Source organism: Prionailurus viverrinus, chromosome E2, assembly GCF_022837055.1.
Source record: "Prionailurus viverrinus isolate Anna chromosome E2, UM_Priviv_1.0, whole genome shotgun sequence".
Classification (NCBI taxonomy): Eukaryota; Metazoa; Chordata; class Mammalia; order Carnivora; family Felidae; genus Prionailurus; species Prionailurus viverrinus.
In genome coordinates, this window is record NC_062575.1 from 5,499,746 (window position 1) to 5,522,164 (window position 22,419).

General features: G+C 50.1%; 1 protein-coding gene across 1 annotated transcript; it reads left to right on the forward strand.

Moving 5' to 3' along the window:
* The first annotated feature begins 72 nt into the window (after positions 1–72).
* Positions 73–21,433, forward strand: HSDL1 (hydroxysteroid dehydrogenase like 1). The gene is made up of 6 exons (XM_047837106.1): positions 73–209; positions 8,323–8,397; positions 11,731–11,956; positions 12,510–12,955; positions 13,161–13,388; positions 19,256–21,433. Exons 3-6 carry the CDS (start codon positions 11,737–11,739, stop codon positions 19,352–19,354), a joined length of 993 nt encoding a protein of 330 aa, XP_047693062.1. The 5' UTR covers positions 73–209; positions 8,323–8,397; positions 11,731–11,736; the 3' UTR covers positions 19,355–21,433.
* Positions 21,434–22,419: the final 986 nt, after the last annotated feature.

Here is a 22,419-nt window from a genome sequence, read left to right on the forward strand (position 1 = left end):
ACGCGCAGTAAGGTGGGCCGGCACGTAGGGACGCCGGGGGCGGGCCCCGCAACGGCTCCGCCCCCGGCGCGGGCGCGTGTCACGTGGGGCGCGGCCCGCGGCAGCTGCGGCGGCGTTGAGCGGGGCGGCGGCGGCGGTGGCGGTGGTGACGGGGGCGGCGGCCTCGCGGCTCTGGCGGGACCGACTCGGAGACTGCGCCGCCTCTGCAGGTACCGCGTCCCCTCCCCCCGCTCCGCCCCCCGCGCCCGGCCCCGGGCCCCGAGCCCGCTTCGTCCCCCTCGGCCTGTCCCTCCCTGTGAGCCCCGCCACGCCCCCCGGGACCGGTGCCCCTCGGCGCCGTCGGCATCCCGGACCCTCGGACCCCTTCGTCTCTTCGTTCCCTACGACCCCCGCCTCGGCACCCTTCCTTCCAGACTCATTCCTTCAGCCCCGCGGCGCCCCTTCCCAACTCCCATCCCGGCGTTGCACCCCGGGGGACCCCCGTTCTGGGCCCGCCCCCTCCCCAGGGACCCCGAAGGTCTCGCGCCCCACCCATCCCAGCTCGGCCCCTCTGGCCCCAGACCCTAGCCCGGGGCTCCCCGCGAGGCTCCGAGAGTCACCCCTTTGTGCGCGCTCCTTTATTCTCATGTCTGAAGGACTTGGAGTGGGATTTGTTGTCCTCTTTGTTCTGAATTAGGAGTAATTGAGATTAAGGGAGCGCCTGAAGAAAGGCCACCGCCGCTTCCCCAAGCGCGGTGGTTTGCTCGGGTGTGCTGGGCGCCGCCAGGTGCCGGAGCGGAAGGGTCCTGGTCCCTGGTTCAGAGGAGCGTGCAGCCCAGCCACCCCAAGACCTGCAGCCCCCGCGGTGATGCCAGCCAGATTCCCGCCGGGGGGGGGGGGTGTCTCCCAGTGGGGCGGCCAGCCAGGGCTCTGGATTTTGTTAGACCTTGATTCGAATTCCCGTGAGGTCCTGGGTATGTCACTTTAACCTCTCTCAGCCTCAGTTTCCCCATCTGTAAACTGGGGGGGGGGGGTGATGATAACTCTTCCTCCTAACGTTGGTGAGAAAACAGTGAGGTGTCAGGGCTAAAGTCCTTAGGGGACACTTCTGCTTTGAGCCAGCTCTTGGTTCTAATTCCCCGGCCACTACAGATAGCCCGTAGCTAACGTTGCACATCGAGTTATAGCTGCTAATAGCTAACATTTAGTGAGCACTTAAGTTCAGGCACTGTTCTAAGTGCTTTGTAAGTATGAGGTCCTTTAATTCTTGTGATCTCAGGCAGGAACTATTATGTCGGTGTTTACAGGTGATGTAAGGAAAGCCCAGAGGTGAAATAATTTCACCTTCACCCAAGACACAGCTCTTAGGATCCGACTCCAGGAAGTCTATTTTCAGCGTCTGTGGTTTTAGTCACTACAGGAATATTCCAGTAGCGTGGTGTTCAACAAATCGGCATTTTTTTAGTGCATGTTAAAAATTGACATAAAATTCATATTACAGAAAATTCACCATTTAAGGTTTTAGCCATTTCAAAATGTTCTTCGTAGCGGCATATTCACTCTCTCCAGCCATCACCACTTTTTAATTCCAGAACATTCCCATCATCCCAGAAAAAAAAAAAAAATCCTACCCCGTTAGCAGTCACTTCCCATTCCCACTGCCCCTGTGCCCTGGCAGCCCTGACCATCTACTTTCTGTCTCTGATTTGCCTTATCTGGACAGTTCCTGTGGATTGATTCGTATGATTTGTAGCCTTTTGTGTCTGGCTTCTTGTACCGAGCAGAGTGTTTTCAGGGTTTGAGTAGCAGGGTGCATCGTACTTCGTTCTTTTTATTGCGAATACCCCACCATGTGGATTGGCCACGTTTTGTTGATCCGTTCATCTGTTGATGGTTGTTTCCACGTTGTAGCTATTGTGAATAGCGCTGCTGGGAATATGCTGTACAAGCTTCTGTGTGAGTGTAAGTTGTCTGGGGTGTATGCCTAGGAGTGGGTGCCACTGTTGTTTTAATTCCTGTTGCACAAATGGAGACCCAAAACCCAGGACTGTTGGATCTTGGACGAGGACTCCCATGTTCTGCTCTTTCCACTGAGCTTCCCGTGAATTCAGGTTAGCCGTAGCCTCCGAATTGGCAAAGGGAATAAGGAAATTCCAAAAAGTCATGCTACGCCAATAATAACTTGGTCAAAGTGCTGACCCAGAGGTTGAGAAGCTTCTTACGTTTTTTTTTTTTTTTTCTCCTCAAGAGTGAAATCCGAGCTGTGAACACAAAGCAGTATTTGATCTATTTGTTACAGAGATATTGTATATGCAGCATCATGCTAGGTGCTGAGGAGGAATTTTAAAGATGGGTGTGATCCCAGCCTCACACCATCACCGAGCTGCAGGAGAATTAAAGACGTAAATCTGAAAAGCAAAGTGGCATGGAACGTTTGTGAAAATAGTACGGGGAAATTTGTTTATGTCTCGGGGCCGAGAGGGGTTTCTGAACTGGAGGATAACACAGCACAAACCATACAGGAGGCAGATTGATAAATTTGACTACATTGAAATCAAGACATTCAGTTCGTCAAAAGCACCGTAAAGAGACAAAACATCCCGAGAAGCGGTGTCTAGAATATAGAGTGAAAAGGAAGACAGCACGGTAGAAGTAAGGGCAAAAGCCAGGAACAGGCGCTTCACAGATGAAGAGCCCCAAACAGCACAGAAGCATCAAAGGATGCAGTCAAGCTTATTAGTAATCAGGAAACGTAAATTAAAACCATAGCTCCCGTTTCACAGCCACCCTGTGGGCGGGAGCCTACGGTGCCAACCATTGGGGAGGGGCGCTCCCTGATGGGCGTGGGGATTGGCCAGATAGACCAAGCCGCTTGGGCAGTGCCTGGTTGAACGTGTGCGCGGGTGCCCTGTGGCCCCAGCAGCCTGACTCGGGCACACCCCTTCGAGGGACTCTTGGGCGCGTGCTCGGGGGATGCGCACGAGAATGCTCCTGGCAGCTCTCTTCGTAATTGTCAAGCCGAAAGCCCAACCCAAATGCACATCAGCGGTAGAATGGGTGTACGGGCCGTGGCGTGTCTGTGCTGTGTGTTTGTGTGTAGGGTGCAGCAGTGAAAAGTCTGACCTCCAGCTCCCGGGGTACGTGTGAGTCTCGAGAACAACGTTGAGTGAAAGCAGAAAGTCACCAAAGAATACACACGCTGTGATTCCTTCATATAAAGTTCAAAACCAGACAAAACTGAACGCTCTCTTTCAGAATCCCTGCTGGGGTAAAAGTACAACTATTTTATTTTATTTTTTTTTTAAAGGGCAAGGGAATGGTGATGTCAGAATTCAGGAGAGTGGTTTCCCCCAGGGTGGCGGAAGGGGATATGATCAGGGAAGAAGTGGGGGGCTTCTAAGACTGGTTTTACTTGTGAAGGACGGTGACCGCGTGGCTGTCTTGTTATTCTCTGAACTATGCATAATGGGTTTTGAAATGTGTGTATTTTTCAGTTTTTCAAGCTATAGAAAGATTAGTTTTTTAGACCCATCTGCCCTCCGGAGGTCTGTGCTCTAGTTGGGGAACCAAGGGATGAAGGAAACGGTTAATGCAGGGTGGTGTGGTAAGGGCTATGTGGGCAAGACAGGAACTCGGGGCCGGGGCGGGGGGTGGGGGATGGCTTGGTACAGTGGCCTGGGAAGGGGAAGGAAGTGGCACGGGGCTCCCCTTCATCCCAGGCCTGGTGTGTCCTCGGTGTTGTCCGTGAGTGCTGGCATTGAACCGGGGACTTGAGCTGGTCTTGGGAGGACGGACCGGATTTGAGTGCAGAGAGCAAGACAGATACAGACTCTGTGAGAGAAGTAACATTCCTATGAAACGCGGTTAATGAAAATAAAGTCCACAGCCCTGGAGCTTTACAGAAAAGCTGGGCAGTGCCGGCTGTGGACGAGGACGGGGGGGGGGGGGGGGGGGGGACACGGCCTCGCGTCTACCCCTCTCAGGGGAAGATCGTAGGAATCTCGGAGGCTCTTTTCCTGATCCTGCGTACACTAGAAGGTTGTGCTTTAAGGGACGTGCAGGATTTGCAACTTGTCTCTTTACTGTCCTCGAAACTAGACTTGATGGTCTATCTATCCTTCCTTCCATCTATCCATCCATCTTAATTTCCCATTGCTGCTGTAACAGATTACCGCAAACATAGTGGTTTAAAACAGTGCAGATTCATTCATGCTTCTGAGGTCAGAGGTCTGAAGTCCGTCTCACTGGGCTGACGTGAGGGTGTCAGCAGGGCTCTGTCACTCCTGGAGGCTCTGGGGAGAATCTGTTTCCTGCCTTTGGCAGGTGCTTGAGGTGCTGCCTTCTCGAGGTAACCCCTCTCCCCGTCGTCAAAGCCAGCGGCCTAGTGTCTTTAAATCCCGCTCGCTGTCTCCTTGACCTCCGCTTCTTGATCGCGTCTGCTCCGACTCTCACCTCCTGCCTCCCTCCTGTAAGGACACGCGTGAGCACAGTGGGCCCGCCCGGATCATCCGGGATCATCTCGCCTCGAGGTCCTTAACTTCATTCCATCCTCCAAGTCCTCTTTGCCACGTAAGGTGATGTATTCATGAGGCTTGAGGATCAGGATGTGGACATCTCCGAGGGTCGTTATTCAGCCCGCCACGCTGCCTTTGTTTGGTGGCGAGTTAGCCGTCTTTCCCCGTCATGCTTGCTTCATTGTCCGGGGAAACGTGGCCAGCCCGCCTGATGTTCCCCCGGGCCTCGTTCGTTTAGGTGACGTGGTGGTGGCGGTGTTGCAGCCAAGACTTCTCTCTCCGAGCTCTTCCTTCCCGGAGGTTTTTGTGGGAGGTTTGCCTGTCCTCTTCGCTGCTAAGTCACAGCAGCTTAACTCTGGGTCAGGAGGATGTTACTGGCCACAGCAGTGCTTTGCAGAGGTGACTTTGCTCCGTGCAGGTTTTTTTTCTTTTTGAAGCAGGCTCCATGCCCAGAGTGGAGCCCAATGTGGGGCTTAAACTCACAACCCTAAATTCGAAACCTGAGCTGAGATCAAGAGTTAGATGCTTCACCGAGTGAACCACCCAGCCACCCTACTCTTTGCAATTTTGACCATAATTTTCCCATGATACTTTTATGTTTGCAATATTCCCTTTAGAGGTGTTTTTTTTTAACAAGGTTTGTTTTAGGACTTTTTTGGGGAGCAGTTTTAGGTTTAGAGTAAATGTGAGAGAAAGGTACAGTTATTGCCATATACTCCCTGCTCCCACCCACACAGAGACTGCCCCGTTGTTTTTTGGTGTGTGTGTGTGTGTGTATTCACTATTGAGAGAGAGAGAGAGAGAGAGAGAGAGACAGGGCATGAGGGGCAGAGAGGGGAGGGACGGAGACACAGGATCCGAAGCAGGCTCCAGGCTCTGAGCTGTCAGCACAGAGCCCGATGTGGGGGCTCGAACTCATGAACCACAAGATCATGACCTGAGCCAAAGTCAGATGCTTAACCGACTGAGCCCCCCAGGTTCCCCTTGAGACTGCCCCATTGTTAACATCACTCACCAGAATGGTACCTTTTTTTTTTTAATGTTTATTTATTCATTTTTGAGAGAGACAGAGCACAAACAGGAGAAGGGCGGAGAGAGAGGGAGAGAGAATCCCAAGCAGGAACCGCCCTGTCAGCGCAGAGCCTGATGCGGGGCTGGAACTCATGAATCGTGAGATCATGTGCCGAGCTGAAATTGAGACTTGGATGCTTAACTGACTGAGCCTCCCAGGTGCCAGCACCCTTTTTTTTTTCTTAAATCAAGGCTGAACCTACACTGAACATCATAATCGCCCAAAGTTCATAGATTACCTAAGAGACTTTTTATGTGTTTGATGAATTAGTCCTGGAACCGTTGCCTTGAAGAAGTAGAAAATGCCTTCCTGTTTGGGGGACAGTTCCGACTTTTCCTCACCTGTTTTTCTCCCATTTTGTTCACTGATGATTTAGTTTTCTGTAGAGGCCAGAAAACAAAGCTTCGTAACATTTTTTACAAGCAGACTGTGTAAAGCTGATCATTTGACCGTTATAGTGTTGCTTTCCAAATGGGTTTTTCCAAGTTTCAGGCTGATACCTACCTGCGGGAAAATTAACTAGTCACACCCTCAAAGCAAGTTAAATGCAGCTCAATATCATGCATATCTTGGTAGGCTTCTAGACTTAAATGTGTAATAAGCTCCTTTAAACCTGGGTTTCCATGAGGTTTCCTGGAAGCTAATGGCTTTGGGGGAAGTCTTAATTTCTTCCTTCATTAGAAAGACATTATCTTCCCTCATGTACTACTTACTGAAGGGTGGGGGAGGAGGTTGAGAAGAGGGTGTCAGGAACGTCTGATCTCCTGTTATTTTCCATTTATTGTCCATCCGGGTGTGAGCGAATGTGTAGAGACATGTGATGTGTCTGAGAAGCAGCGGGAGTCGGTCATAAAGCCGTGAGCTCTCAATTCAGCCTTGCCTGTCCCCATCTGGAAGGACCAGGGCTCAGGGCCCCACACCTCCTGCCTGCATCACCACAGCCGCCTCCCTCTGCTGCCAACCGCCTTTCACAACAAACCCCATCAGTCCCCCACTTTGCCATAAGGAGCTTAGTAAGTCCACACGCTTCTGTTTGGCACGAGGGCCTTTCACAATCCAGCCTTCCCTCCCCAGCCCCCTTTCCACCCCTTGGTGGACATCCTGTGACGTAGGCCTGGAGAACTTGTCACCATTTCCTGGCAGGCTGGACCTCTTGCAGTGCCGTGCCCTTGCCTCCTCCCCTCCGCCCAGGAGGGCCTTCTACCCTCTTCGACAGGGCCCTCGCCACATGGCACCGGATCGCTCTGTTTTATCTTTCGGTGAATCCCTTGTACGCAGGGGCGGCAGGGGCTTAACTGTGAAGGGTCGTCAGTGTTTGACACTTAGGTGATCATTGCTGTTTGAGTAGTTGGGTTTTCTGGTAGACTTGCCTACAGACCAGTGACTATGCGTGTTTAGACTTTTGGGAGGTATTGTTTATTATTCACAAAGAAATTGGTATTTGAATTTGTCGGTCTTCTGTGAGTTTGGTGGGTGTGAGTTAGCTCTCTCCATGTTGAGCTGTATCTGGAGAACGATGACATTGCACTTCTGTCCCTCAAGGCTGTAGACCAGGCCTAGAACGTGTCAGCCCTCTGATTCTCTGTGATTAAAAAAAAAAATGTAGCAAAGACAGCGCACGTTTAAGGTCTTTGCCTGTGGTGGAACTGTGATGTGAAATTCCGTCACGGTAGCCGCGTGATAGGACGGCGGAGGGGAGTCTGATGGTAGAGCCGGGAAGCCAGACCGTGCCGGGTCCGAGGCCCTGGAAGCTGGTGCTGCCACTTCGCCTCTGGAGTTGCTGCGTCTTTCTGCTGCCCCTGAGCAGGAGGTCCTTGGTGGGTTTTGCACACGGAGTGTCTCTGCAGGGGGTCGGGGAAGTTTGCGTGGTGGTCCCCTCCCACGCGGGGGCACAAGAAAGCGTGGAGGCTGAGAGGTGAGCTGGAGACCGGGTAGTGCGGCTTAATGTAGCAGCCGGCTGCTGAGCTCCTGCTGTGGGCCACGGCTGTGGAAGGTGCTGGAAGAACAGAGAGGAATAAGGTTTGCTCTCAGCTCTGGAGGAATTCAGCCTGCAAGGGGGTCTTCAAAAACAAAATGGTTTGGGACCATGTCCAGGGCGCAAGGAGGGGAAAGGTGTCGCAGAGGTGGCTTTGCTCTGCTTGTTCTTGAAGCACCTGCCCCGCTCCCAGGCCAGAAGGGGCAGCTCCACATGCCTCAGGCCACTTCCTCCCGCCACCTCCGCCACGGCCACACGGGTGCCGCGTGCCTGGGCGCAGGTGGGCAGCCTGAGTCTCCAGGAACGTGGACTAGAGGGGCCGGGCCCGCACAGGTGGCGTGGAGGAAGGTGGATTGTGGGGAGGGGACAGTTGGGGGCCCCAGGAAGGCCAGGCGGACACCACGGAGACAGGATGGCCAGTCCCCTCACCCTCCCGGACCCGCCTGCTCCCGGGCTGTGTGCTGAGCTCCCGGCGTGTCTGCAGAGTGCCGTGTGTCCCGGCTCGCAGAGCTGGTTTATGTCCGCTTTGCAAAATGTTCCTTAGGACACAAGGTCCGGGGGAGGCGGGGACGTCCCAGCAGGGCGTCTCCGCGGACAGGTGGGTGTCTGCCGTCCTCCGGGGTGAGGGAGTGCTTTGCTGCCTGCACTGGGACTCATGGCCGAGGAATTCACGTCTTTTCTTACTTTTTAAACACCTTGATCTTAGGTTTATATAAGGTTTTCCCAGCTGAGCTGTGAGGGCACAAGGAAGCACTTTATTTCACGTTGGTTTTTGTTCACAGGTCGGCCTTAAGGGGGCAGAGCGGAATATTCCTGAAGAGCCAGAGCTGGCAGCTGGGAGGTGAGAGGACACCAAGGTAGGTAATGGCCTCGGCAGAAAGTTGTGAGTCTCCTTTGTGGTCAGACACCTGTAGCTAGAGCTTTTCTTTACAAATGTTCAAATTCTTGGGAGACATTGTGTCTGAGTTTGAGGCAGGAGGACGTCCCCTTACACGGTTTCCCATTGGTACGAGGCCGTTCGAGGAGTCACACTTGCCCTTCTCCTCTCTAGCTGGAACCTCCTACGTGCCCTCCGTGCAGTTAGTTCCGCCCAACTCTTGCTTTGCTGATAACCCCCTGGATCTTGAACCGTAAGATTTAAATTTTCACGTTGTTTTAGTATCTTACACGTACACCCACCTATATTGGGAGGAGAGATGTAGTATTCCAAGAATCTGGATTTTTTTGGTGTAGTTTTGTTATTCCTAATTTTATTGCGTTTTGATGGAAAAGTAGCAGTATATACAAGTCTTATTTTTTGCGTTTGTTTTCCTCGTGGGTTAGCATTTGGTTACTTAGGAAAGAAGGCACTTGTACACTGTTGAAAAATCATGCCAGGAACTTCCACAGATGACGGTGGAACGTGGTATCTCGTCTTTACGTTCTTGGAAGAAATGACTGGTTGGGTCGCTTGGTTAGAATCGTGCACTCTTGAGCGGTCGCGGCCATCGTGGGCACCTTGGTAGCACATCAGGTCAGGGGCGTGTCCCGTCAGCCACCTGCCTCAGCCGGGACTGGGCTGTGTAGTGAGATGCTGAGCAGGGACCCTGGGAGAGAGTGACACGACACTGCCTCGGCTCTAGCGTCTGGAACCTCAGAGGGGCATTCGTGGGCAGCGGGGGAAGAGTGGACACACTTGGGACCGACGGTCCCGACGCTGAATGCATTTCGGAGGATTTGGAAGTCACTCCAGAGGCTTGTGGCCTTCTGTGTGGCAGATTGATCGGGACAGGAAGGACCTCTTGCGGCCAAACTTTGTTGCTCTCGATACTTCCTATTTTAGGAAATCTCGGCCCGGGTAGTTCATGAAGAAAAACTACCCCAAAGGAGCGTTTAGTTGTTCTCACGTTATGAAGTATTTGGTTTGTGTAGTTAATGAAACTTACAGTGTTTCCTCTTCACGGTCGATTTTGGCATTCTTGTCGAAGGAGGTACGTTTCTGTGAACAGAACTCCGGTATATGGCTTTACCAGTAGGAGATGAGATGGGCCAACTTCAGCATTTTCTGTGTTATTTGGGGAAAACATTCCTTTAAGGCCAGAGCAGCTTCATTAGTGATCTGGTGGCTGTGCATGGCTCGCTGCTTGAGAGACCATCCGTGTGGTGGGGCCTTTGGGAACCCCACTGCCCAATCGTCTCCTCAGTTTTCTCTCCTATTTCTTTGTGACTTTGTTGGTTTGTAGTTCTGATTACACATTCACATCTGTATCAGTTTATATGTATTCAACACGTACCTATCTGTATTCAGCAGGCTTTGTGTTATTCTGTGTGCCTTTTATCACAGTATGCTGTCACTCCTATAATGTGTGCTGTTGCCGTGGCTAATTGGTTTTCTCCTGCGTAGCTCGTTTTCACTCTGCAGAACTTGATTGAGCTCAAATTACATTGCAGTGGAGTGGGAGGGAATTCGCTCGTTCCTCCTTAAGCTTATGCCTATTTTTGATGCTTTTTTGGGGGGATTTTCTTAGTTTCAGGAATCTTTTTTTTTTTTTTTTTTTCCTATTTTAATGGGCCTTCTAAAGAGGGCCCATTCCCAGAAATGTTCAGTATATTTTGGATTAAAGTCATTTGTCTTTTATGTAATAAATGCTGTGTCCTTGTGTTTGTGCGTATGAGTTCCTGTTAATTTAGTTGCAGTCTCTTGTGATCTCTTTGATATCTTGTCCGTTGCAGACAGCACACGGTTGGATCTGGCGTCAGCGGTCCCCAAGCCTGGTCTGGGACCAAGTTCATCAGCCTTGGTAGTGCCTGACTTTTGTCTGTCTTGGCAGGGTCATTTCTCATCACGGGCACACACAGACCAGTTCGTATGGCATTTAGAATTGTTCTTTAGGGGCGCCTGGGTAGCACTGTCGCCCTGACAGAGCTCAGAGCTCTGACTTCAGCTCAGGCCACGATCTCACGGTTCGTGAGTTTGAGCCCCACGTCTGGCTCTGTGCTGACAGCTCGGAGCCTGGAGCCTGCTTCGGATTCTGTGTCTTCCTCTCTCTCCGCCCCTTCCTCACTCATGCTCTGTCTCTCTCTCTCTCAAAAGGAAACATTAAAAAAATTAAAGAAAGAAAGAACGAAAGAATTGTTTTGTTAAATGGCCTTCTCTTTTCTTGGGTACAATTAATGAACTCCTCTGTGAATCCGTAGCGTGTGTCATGGTACCTGGAACATAGTAAGGGCTTTGTAAATGCTTGCTGCGTGGGTACTTACAAGAGTGAGTTGTGTTGGACTCTTGTTCGGCCGTAGGGAGCAGGGCAAAGGTATTGGTGCCCCGGTGACCTCAGTAAGACAGAGGCGTCCTGCTCTGTTGTCACTTAAGAAAGCCAGTTCTGGGGCGCCTGGTGGCTCAGTTGGTTAAGCGTCTGGCTTCGGCTCACGTCGTGACCTCAAGCCCCACGTCGGGTTCTGTGCTGACAGCTGTGCTTTGGATTCTGTGTTTCCCTTTCTCTGCCCCTCTCCCACTCGTGCTCTGTTCCTCTCTCAAAAATAAATGTTAAAAAAGAAATCTAAAAAACAAAAAAGAAAACCAGTTCCTCGGGTGTGGGGAGCACCTGTTTGATAAAAATATATGTTTTGTATATTACTTATTCACGATATCATTTATGTGAACGTGTATTACAGCTCAGTTTTGTCTCAAATGGATTGTAAGCTCTTTTTGGCCAAGGCAGTGTCTTAATACTGCCTCTGTTTCTTCTACTCTGTCTCGGCGTGGGTGGTGGGCCTCTGCACTGGCTCGATTTGAAGAAAGCAGGGAAGTAAACACACCTCTCAGCTGTTACATGAATTAAAAGTCTGTCTGTCACTGTGCTGGGCGAGGAGCTTTTTTAGGGCGCAGAGCATATTGTGTTTATCTCTGTATCCACAACATGTAGCACAGTGCCTGAATTTTTGTAGGAATTTGATAGCTCTTGGTAGTTATGTTGACTAATCTCTTTAGAAGAAAAGGACTTTATGAGCTGCAGATGTTAATGAGATTATAAATGGATTGGATCCATGGGTTACATGCGTTTGAGACATTACTGTTAGTTGAATGCATAATTGTCAAGCTCTCGTGTCCTTAGATGTCTGTCTTCATTCAGACTCTGTGTGTTCCTTTAACTTAACTAAGCAAAGCACGCCTCTCTCCCTCCCCTCCCCCCTTCCCCCCCCCTCCCCCGCAGGCTGCCATGGCTGCCGTAGACAGCTTCTACCTCTTGTATCGGGAGATCGCCAGGTCCTGCAATTGCTACATGGAAGCTCTGGCCTTGGTTGGAGCCTGGTATACAGCCCGAAAAAGCATCACCGTCGTCTGTGACTTTTACAGCCTGATCAGACTGCATTTCATCCCACGCCTGGTGAGCAGAGCAGATCTGATCAAGCAGTACGGAAGATGGGCAGTCGTGAGTGGTAAGAAACGTTCTAATGGTAACAGTATAAGCTTTTCTGTTTGTGTTTTAAGGCGGATGCCTTGCTCGAGGAGTTACTGAATTCTGTGGGAAGTTTTCACGGGAACGTAGTTCCGTTGTGATCACGTTCACATTTTCTTACTGCCCTCCTCGCGGAAGGATTGTCCTGTGACGTCTGCCTCTCCTTCTGCTCTCCTGTGCCCGGGCCTGCCCCAGCCCACCTTCCTACCTCTTGCTTTTCCTTTGGCCCTGTTCTGAAATTGTCCTTAGAAACTGTCACCACTTTCAGAAATGCTTCCCTTAAGTTAAATTTCGTTTTCATTTATCAGTTTCCCAGGAAAGTACCTCCCAGCACTCGTTCAAGCCAGATATAAGCTTGAAAACCATTCTCTGCCGTGTTTCACAGTCAGCTTGGCGGACGTGAAATCGCCCTTCTGGGGTTTATTTCCAGTGTGAACCCTTCTCTGCCTAACCCCGGAAATGGGGTATTTAAGGTTCCCTGTGAAGGTTGCACCCGAGACGATCGTGCTCACGTGCTGTGACTTGGGTTGCAGGTGCCACGGACGGGATCGGGAGAGCCTATGCAGAAGAGCTAGCGAGCCGTGGTCTCAACATCATCCTGATTAGTCGCAACCAAGACAAGTTGCAGATGCTGGCTAAGGACATCGCTGACACCTACAATGTGGAGACCGATATCATAGTGGCGGACTTCAGCAGCGGCCGGGAGATCTACGACCCGATTCGAGAAGCCTTGAAAGACAGAGACATCGGCATCTTGGTGAATAACGTGGGCGTGTTTTATCCCTACCCCCAGTATTTTACTCAGGTCTCCGAGGACAAACTCTGGGATATCATAAACGTAAACATTGCCGCGGCCAGTTTGATGGTCCACATAGTGTTACCGGGAATGGTGGAGAGAAAGAAGGGCGCTGTTGTCACCATCTCTTCTGGCTCCTGCTGCAAGCCTACACCCCAGCTGGCTGCGTTTTCTGCTTCTAAGGTAATGTCTTCCCGATTGGAAAATGGCATCGGAAGGCAGTAGGACCTTTATTACGTGGTTTGGTCCGCTTTGCTGAGCTCTTTGTCGGCAGCTCGCGTTGACTGTATTTTTTTCCTGAAATGGTAATGAGAAGCCTTTTTTCTCTCCTGAATTTTCTTCCACCTTCCCCCCGAATGAAGTCTTGACCCCTGCTCCGTTTTAACAGGCTTATTTAGACCACTTCAGCAGAGCCCTGCAGTACGAGTATGCTTCTAAAGGAATCTTCGTTCAGAGTCTAATCCCGTTCTACGTGGCTACCAACACGACCGCACCCGGCAGCTTTCTGCACAAGTGCCCGTGGTTGGTGCCTTCGCCCAAAGTATACGCACACCATGCTGTTTCTACCCTTGGCATTTCGAAAAGGACCACAGGCTACTGGTCCCATTCTATCCAGGTAACAGTATGCGCTCGGCTCTTGTAATTAGGTTAACGCATCCTGAACCTTTCTAGATGATACCTGGCAATCTGATTGAGGCCTACCGCGGAAACGTGAGAATTGCAAATTCTGATTCTTAAACCTGACACTCTTAGTGGTTCTGGTTAAGTCACTAAATTCCCTTTTGTGAAGTTACTATTTTATCAAGAACATCGAATAGTTTCATCTGTGTGATCCCTAAGAGATGAGATAACGCTGCTTTCGTATAGGGAGATGGTAGCAGTGTAACAATACTAAGTATTTACGTGGGGATTTCAAAGTCAAACAGATTCTAGTAATGATTGAGAGGGTGCCTCTAAATCGGCAGTGTAGCCCACGAACGCGAAACCAAGGTCGGTCTGTATCTCACAGAACCATCGAGCCAGCTAATGCCCCGGCGTATTCTGGAACTCATTTGTTCGAGAAGCACAGACTCTACCGTTGAGTTTCCTGTTCAGGCGTGACAGAGGTGTGGGTCTTTGGTAGTTGAAGGAGTAACTTGGATATTTGAAAATTGGGTTCCAAGTATTCGGCAGAGAGCTCGTGATTTGTTAGAGCAGATTGTGGCGGAATTGGTAGGCGCGCCCTAGTTTAGAATGGTTGCTCTTTGATACGTAGTTTCTTGGTTGCCAAGCAGATATTTTTGAGACTGTGCGTAAAGATCGTTGAATTTGTCATCACCAAATTCTTAGGTAAGTAAATCAACAATTTTTACCTTTATCAAAAGATTCGGCGAAAATTTTCTTGAATAAAAAGGAGTTTTACTTACGTGGTTGTTTCCAGGCCCTTCATTCCTGGAGAAAAGCAGAGAAAGGCAAAACAGTAGTTTTCGAGGCCAGCGAACGTTGAAGTTATGTGAAAAATGAAGACCTATCAAGGACGGGATGGGGCTTAGCCGTGGCAGATGTTTTGGCTGCATTTATAAAGCACCCACATTTTCATGATAATTAGTTCACGTTGATGAACTCTTCTTGAGAATGTATATTTTTCTGCCCAGAAAATCTGTTAATTCCTAGAGTAGCTTTTTGTACACAGCTGTTAAAACTTTACATGTTTGTCTGTTTTCGTTTCTATTTTACTCAAATTATTCTCAGCATTATCACTTTTTTCTTCTTTTTAAAATTCTTTTATTTTTTTTTTGAGAGAAAGGGAGAGCACGAGTGAGCCTGCAAACGTGAGCAGGGAGGGGCAGGGGTAGAGGGAATCTTAAGCAGACTCCGTGCTCAGTGCAAAGCCTGACGTCGGGCTCAGTCTCATGACAGAGAGATCATGACCTGAGCCAAAATCAGGAGTCGGACACTTATCCAGCTAAGCCACCCAGGTGCCCCACTTTTTTTGTTTTCAATTTTACAACAAAGATTTGATCGTTAATCACCGTTTTGTCCATAGTCGGATTCTCGGATAGCTTTAGACGCTGTGATTTTTCTTTCTAATCATCATCTCTTCCGAATACGGTTTTCTCGGGCCGCAAAGATCAAATTTTGTTAAGATTTCCTTCCTCTGTCAATTTTTAGTGCTTGAGGAATTGACTGGGTGAAGTTGGATGTGCCCCACGTACCAACCGTATGAAACGTTACCTGTGCTGTTTGTCTCGGTTAGTTTTCCACATTTCGAATGGAGCAAGAGTAGATACACCGTGTTGGGTTTAGAATCTTGGAAATCCTTGATGACGTCGAGGGAAGGCAGTTTCGGGATCTTTCTGAGAGCCGTGGGTTGCCGTGAGCGGCGGGGAGGGACACGGAAAACGCACGCGCCACAGATGCGGCGGCAGGTGGATTGGGCCCGAGGAGGGGGGTGTATTTGTCAGTCCGTTTATGGCAGCAGAGATGTGGCTGTTCGTGAGTGCTGGGGGGAAGGGCTGTGTGGAGAAGAGTGGCCTACAGATGGGAGAGAAGGCGTGGTGCCGGAAGCGAGGGCAGGACCGAGAGCGCGGTGGAGGAGAGGTGACGTGGGACTGGGGACAGTGAGGAAGGCGAGGAGGCCTTGGAGGCGAGGAGGGGCTGCTGTCTGGTGGCTCCTGTGAGGGACTCGGAGAGTGAGGAGGTATGGGGTGGGGGGGGTGGGGGGGTGCTGCGTGCGGGTGAGTGACGCTTGTGGGACCCGCTCCCGGGACAGCCTCTGGAGTCATGTCACCACCCTTTACTGAGAATGCAGTGTATTCAGCGATGGCTGCTAAGTGTATAAAAAAGGCTCTTTCTGATGCGCTTGCACAGAGGTCGGGAGCGGTGGGGGGAGTATCCTCACTCCTTCCCTGGGCCCCAGCCCTCGCGGGTGTCCGCAGAACACCGTCCGACACAGAAGCCGCGTTCGCTCGCGGCCGCACCTTTTCTGCGTTCTTGCCGTCCATGGAGTTGAACGATTGCCTCTTCCCTGCGTTACACTGGTTGTCTTAATGATTTGCGAGCAAAAAAATAGAAAAAAAACGATTTGGACTTAAAACAGCTAGAAAGGAGTCCGGTGCCTTTCCTTTAATTGCTAACTAGCGTTCAGCGTTGATTCGGGAGCACTTCTCATTCGCAGAAGCGGCACCAGGCGGTATTGTCCGCTTCGGACCACAGAGCGAGGCCGACGGAAAAGCTGATAGCTTTCTGTCTGTGGGTCTTGACGTGAAGGCCAGAGACACTCTGGTATGTGTTAGGCTGGAAAAGCCATTAACTCGACAAGTTGACCAGAAAGGGTCTTGCTTAGGAGCCCGGGGGCTGTGCTCCTGGTGGTCCGCTGACCGAGCCACGGGGACCGGCAGGCGGGGTGGGGCATCTGGGCTCTCTCTGCTCGGAATTTCTCTCCACGGTGGGTGTATTTGTTCACGCGTGCCTGGCTATTGGAAAAAGAAGACGTGGCGTTTAGAGGAGAGGGGAGCTGGGGGGCGGTGAGGAGTCCCTGGAATTGCATCTCGAGATGTGGTGAGGGGCCAGGGGAGGCAGGCCGGCAGCCGTGTCAGAGGTCGCGGCCCCCCTTGCCCAGCCCAAGTTCCTGTGCCGGTTGCCGGCCGGGAAGGGGACTGCGCACCGCACGGCCTCGGTGCTGCTGTGTTTCTTCCTTTGGAATAACTCTGGCGCGAGGATCCAGCCCAGGTTCTTTGGGCTCTTTTCCACCTTGGCTCTTCCCAGTTCTTACCCAGGCCCCACCCGCGCCGGTCTCTGAGGAACACGGCATCGGCGTTTTCATTGCTGATGCAGATTTGCAACCAGCCGAACACGCCCATTTGCTATTGAGTTTCTCCTCCGGCTCCGGGTCCCCACGTCTTACTGAACAGCAGTCCCTGCGGGGACTACACTGCGTCCGGATCGGTTACTGTTGGCTTTTGTCCCAGGAGAAAAGCAGCTCCTTTCCTTGACCTAGACAGTGGGTCAGGGTCTGAACATGCACAGAGCCTTCCAGAGCCCGAGACCCAACCCTCCCTTCCCTCCTTCCCCGCCCCCCCAGACACACTCACACTCACTCCCCTTGTAAACAAGTAGATGGGTTGCCCCTTTAGTTTCTAATCTGTCAGTACACAGGGGCACAGGGGATGAAGTTCTTTCCTCTTCCCGTAGCTCTTTCCACCAAGGTCTTTCCACGCTGCTTCCCAGGGTGCTAGGACCCCGCTCGGATAAGTTGGAGATGGTGGGCCCGTGACGTCTCCACATGCAGCACGTCAGGACGGTGGCACAGTGCACCCCGATGCTGGTCCCCTTGCGGTAGACAGTGGTCAGGGGTGGAAATTAAAAACGAAGATTCTTGGGGCGCCTGGGTGGCGCAGTCGGTTAAGCATCCGACTTCAGCCAGGTCACGATCTCCCGGTCCGTGAGTTCGGGCCCCACGTCGGGCTCTGGGCTGACGGCTCGGAGCCTGGAGACTGTTTCCGATTCTGTGTCTCCCTCTCTCTCTGCCCCTCCCCCATTCATGCTCTGTCTCTCTCTGTCCCAAAAATAAATAAAAAACGTTGAAAAAAAAAAAAAACAAAAAACGAAGATTCTTAGGTATTCATCCCTCCTTCACTGGATACATACTGCAAAAACGCATCGTAGTCCACCCTTACCAGAGGGGGCCTGAAGCCAGAGATGGTGCCGAGCCCTGTAGAGACGATGTCTTTTCCTGTATGTCCGTACTTACGATAAAATTTAATTGATAAATTAGGCACAGTAAGAGATTCACAACAATAGTGATGAAATAGAACAGTTATAACAACACTGTAATAAAAGTCACGTGACCCTGGTGTCTCTCTCTGTCTCTCAAAATACCTTATTGTCCTGCACTCGCCCTTCTCGTGATGACGTACGAATGCGGTCTCTCCGAAAATACCTTGCTGTTCGGTTCGCAGCCTTCTTGTTGTTGTTGTGTGCCTCTGTGATGAGAGGGAGTGAGGTGAGTGACGTAGCATTAGGCTGCTGTTAACAGGGTGAAAAGTCAGGAGATCGTCTGCTTCTGGACCACACTTGACATTGACCTTGACCGTGGATAACTGAAACCATGGAAAGCAGACCCGGGACGGCAGGGGCACTGCTGTACTTGGAAGAGGGGCTCCACTTCTGGAGTCTGCCCCAGGCTCCTGTGTGTCTGAGTGCGTCCCTACTCCCGGCGTCCTCTTGGACTTCCTGGAGCTGACTTCCTGGATCTCCTTGGATTTAGAACCTTTTGCTTTAGAGCAGCAGCTCCTGGGAGGAGGATCCAGGTATTTCCCCCCCAAAATCCTGCTTTGCAAAGAGGTCCAGAGAGACCTTAGTTGCGTCCCCAGAAAGTTTCCCGTGGCTCCTGGCCGGATGCTGGGCTCCTGTCTGTGAGGCGGGGGGCTGGTGCTTCTCTGGAACCTGCAGTGGACATCCGTGGCTCCACGACTGTCGTCCCACAGGTCATGATACTGGGCCCCCCTCCTGTTCATTGTGGCCTCCCCACAGTTGTACAGGTACCCCGGGTCTGGGGTGACCTCTGTTATTTTAGTTCTGTTCAAGGCTAGAATTTTAGCACTTGCCAGCCGTCTGCTCCTCTCTCTGTCTTCCTTTTCCTTTTCTTTTCCCTTCTTCAGGGGCCAAGTGTCCTGTGCTCTACCAGCCGAGCCAGCCAGGCCTCCCATTCATCTCCTTCCCTACCGTACTAGTAGAACTTCCGCTCAGCGCAGTCCTGGACGAACTTGTCGGCGTAGCGCGGGGTTTTTGTCCACCTTGGCACGGGTGGCATTCGGCGTTGGGTAATCCCTTGTTGTGGGGCTGTCCTGGGCATCCCTGGCCTCTACCCACTGGATGCCAGTAGCACTGGCACCCCAGTTGTGACAACCAGGAACGTTTCTGGACATCGCGTTATATCCCCTTGGGTGGCAAAATGGCGGGGGTGGGAGTCCCCGGGACAGAGCGGCATCGGTAGGATTCTCCCCCGGGGTGCCCAGGCCGTCGCCCTCACAGCTCAGGTCTGTCCCACGGTCCCGGTGTTTTTGACTCAGTTCTCCTGTTGCATTTCGCCCCATCCTGCCCCTCAAACCTTTTCCCACACAGTACTAGTCACCGATGCATTTATCCGTTTCAACTGCCTTTCGTTCCTGTAGTGGTCGTGTCCTTCTCAACCAAATGACCACCCTATTCATCTCGTGTTAAGTAAAGATGGGCTCGTACTCCTTCCTGCATGTACGTCTGTCCAGCCTCATTGGCGGGGGTCGGGGGGGGTGGCGGGTGGTGAGTGTACTTGCATTCCCACGGAGTCTAGCACAGGTTCGTGTACAAAGCTAGGCGTTTGGTACGAGAGCACCTAAGGGCTTTTTCTTTTTTTCGTATTTAATTTGATTGGTGGTATTTGTTGCATTAAGTCATATACTGACATCGAAGTGTCTGTGCTTTGCATTCTAACCTTCTAACCTTTTTCTCTTTTATTTTTAGTTCCTTTTTGCACAGTATATGCCTGAATGGCTCTGGGTGTGGGGAGCAAATGTTCTCAATCGCTCTTTGCGTAAGGAGGCCTTATCCTGCAAAGCGTGAAGCCGCGTGAAGGTTGGGAACTTTTGCCAGCTCGCGGGAGCCTGCAGTATTCTGACGTTTGGAAGAACACATTTACCTTCTGTGTTTTCTTTTATTACTGAGTATTTAGCATACTGTTGACTCATCGTCTGCAAAGCGTCGTAATACTTTCAGAGAATGCTGTGGAGAAACCTCAAGGGCCACATCACACGGATGGCACGGAAGTAAACAATGACTGAGGCACGAGAACTCGGGGGCACCTAAATTTTGATGCTTTTTTTTTTCCCTCTAAGCTGTCCAAAAGCCATGCGATTTACGTTGTTCTATGAGCTGCAGCAATCTCGATAGTGAAATATAATACGACTTGTCAGCTCTTGTCGTTTCGAATGTTTTTTTTTTTTTTAAGGGAAATTATTTCAGTAGATGAATTATAGTATTGATTTTCAAATGTTCATCAGGAAAGACTCTTGAAAGGTGTGATTTTGTAAGATTGCTGGTGTAATTAGCAGTAGAACCCTGTATCATATTGTATAGCTCTGTTCGTGTGTGAAAATGCTACACTTCAGGCGGCATTTCACTAGAGGCCATGTGCGTATGTGTGTCGTGTACATCCAGACAACTTTATTTATGGTTAAGTTACTTTGGAAAATACGTCTTGTTAAGCTGGCCTAACGTGGAACCTTATGGGGTATTATAATTCTAGATTACTCCTCTTCATACTAAATAAGCCCACCCAATTTTGTGCTATAGGTTTGCCGTGTATAATATCATACATTCTGTTGTTGCTTTTTTTTTTTTTTTAATCTGTGAAATGAATTCATTACTAGATTTGGACCTATAACGGTTGACCCTCCGTCATCTCTTGATTTATAATTGCTGTGGATAAGTAGTGATTTCTCAGCCTCTGCCCCATTTTATAACTGAAGTTTCGCCCTTTAGAGCTTATATCTGGTTTTCATATCCTTTTCCATGTAATATTCTCTTATAGTGGCATCATTGGAGTAAACGTCAAGTACTTGTGGCATTGTCGTTAAAACATGGACAAATTATGTGTGTGATAAAGATGTATGTATTAGAAGCTTGTTCTTGGTTCGTGTAATGAGTTTACACGTTATAGTGAACGCTCTCACTGATGTGAAGATCGTTAGGCACAACCCCCCACGATAGGAGTTGGCGCTGAAACCTACCGTGAAATAAATGTTTTTGGCTCGGATCTTACAAAGCCAGACGTTTCTGAGGACCGCTGTCTAGTGCTTTGGCAACCGTAGATCGCCATGTGGACGTGACGGTACGTGCCAGTTAAGAATTGGGGGTCTGTGATTGTGACGCTGATGCAGAAACTAGTAAGTGGGTTGAAATCAGGACTTCTACGGAATTGTTTTCGCCTGAGATGGTACTCCATCATGAGTCAGGCCAGAGCACGCTTCGGTGTCTTACCCACGATTTCGCCAGTGCTGTTGCCTCAGTATTTCCAGATCTGACACGGACTCAGAAGATCAGTGATGGAGTTCAGAAGCTCTTCCACTGACAGACCAGGCCTTCGTTACACAAAAGGAAGACCTTCACGCGTGAAAACTTAGTAGCGGGATCACGCGGCACTGAGCACGTTGAGGGAGTTAGCGTGGATGCCTTCGTCACAGTTGGCATTTTCCCTACCCAGCAGTTAACATACGGTCATTAAGACTAGAACAGAGTTTGCTTTCATGCCACATTGACCTGAAGTTTTCATTGACATGTAGTAAGAAGCAGCAGCTTGATGTAAAAACACCCCGTTTATATCTAAGCTGTTATGTGGTGAGGTATTGAGTCGCCGTTATGTGATGAGAACAAGTAAATCATGTCCGTGATGTTGTAAAATTCTCTACTTGGCAGGACGTTTGTAAGAAAGCTGCTGCAAAGCTTGTGAAAGATCAGAATGAAGAATGTTCCTTAGGTTTCTTCTTTGATAAAATACGTTTTCCCAGAGCTCGTTTGAGAATCAGAATTGGGCCCACTGTGGATGGGATTTCTTAGGAAGAATGTGGGAACTTAAGAACCTTTGAAATAATCTGTGAACTGAAAATTTAACAATAAAAACTGTTGCTTCTCCTTCCATTGGAAGAGGTTTTGCTCTCAGTAATTGTATTTGGAATGAAAGATTTTTCCCCCATAGGAACAATTCCCTTAAAATTACCGAAAAATAATGGAGTCTGTGAACACCTGTGGTAGTAATTCATTAAAAGCTGCTAATTCAGCAAAAAAACGGTCCATAACCACGTGTCTGTTAAGTCTTTCAAAACGAGTAAGTTGATGTTTTGCTCTCATTCTCCTGATAGGTTGAGTAGATGGAGCTAGGTTTTGATCATTGACTTTGGCGACATGGAGATCACTACTGGTTTTGCCCCGAGCCATTTTGTCTGGATGAAAGATAGATTGTAGTGGGTTCAAGAAGGAGCGGAAAGAAAAAGGGAGACAGCAAGGAGAGACAGTTCTGTTTTGTTTTTTTGAATGTTTTTAATCTTTATTTATTTTTGAGAGAGAGAGAGTGCAAGCGGGGGAGGAACAGAGAGAGAGGGAGACACAGAATCCGAAGTGGGCTCCAGGCTCTGAGCTGTCAGCACAGAGCTGGATGGGGCGGGGGGGGGGGGGGATTTCGAATTCATGAACCGTGAGATCATGACCTGAGCCAAAGTTGGACACCCAACCAACTGAGCCACCCAGGCGCCCCAGGAGAGACAGTTCTTTTGAGGAGTCTGGTTCTGTTTTAATCTCAGTTACTTAAAATCTTGTCACATTTGGGAACCAGAGGGTTAGGTGGTATCCTCAATCTTGATATCGTGGGCCCTCCTAAACCAATTCCAGTCTGTCTGTGTCTCTGTCTCAGGACTGGCTTGGCTGTTACTCTTTAAAATAGCATTTAGTCTGAATAAAGATTTACCTTCCCATGGAATTTGCAAATTCGTTATCATATACGTAAAACATGAAGTTATTTTAGAACCTGGAGTGGTGGGAAATGGCTAGACGAGGAGCCTAGGGCTCTCATCCTTTCTTAGTAGATTTCTAAAACACCTGTCTTGTGCCCCGGCCCCCTTCAGTTTGTAGGGTTC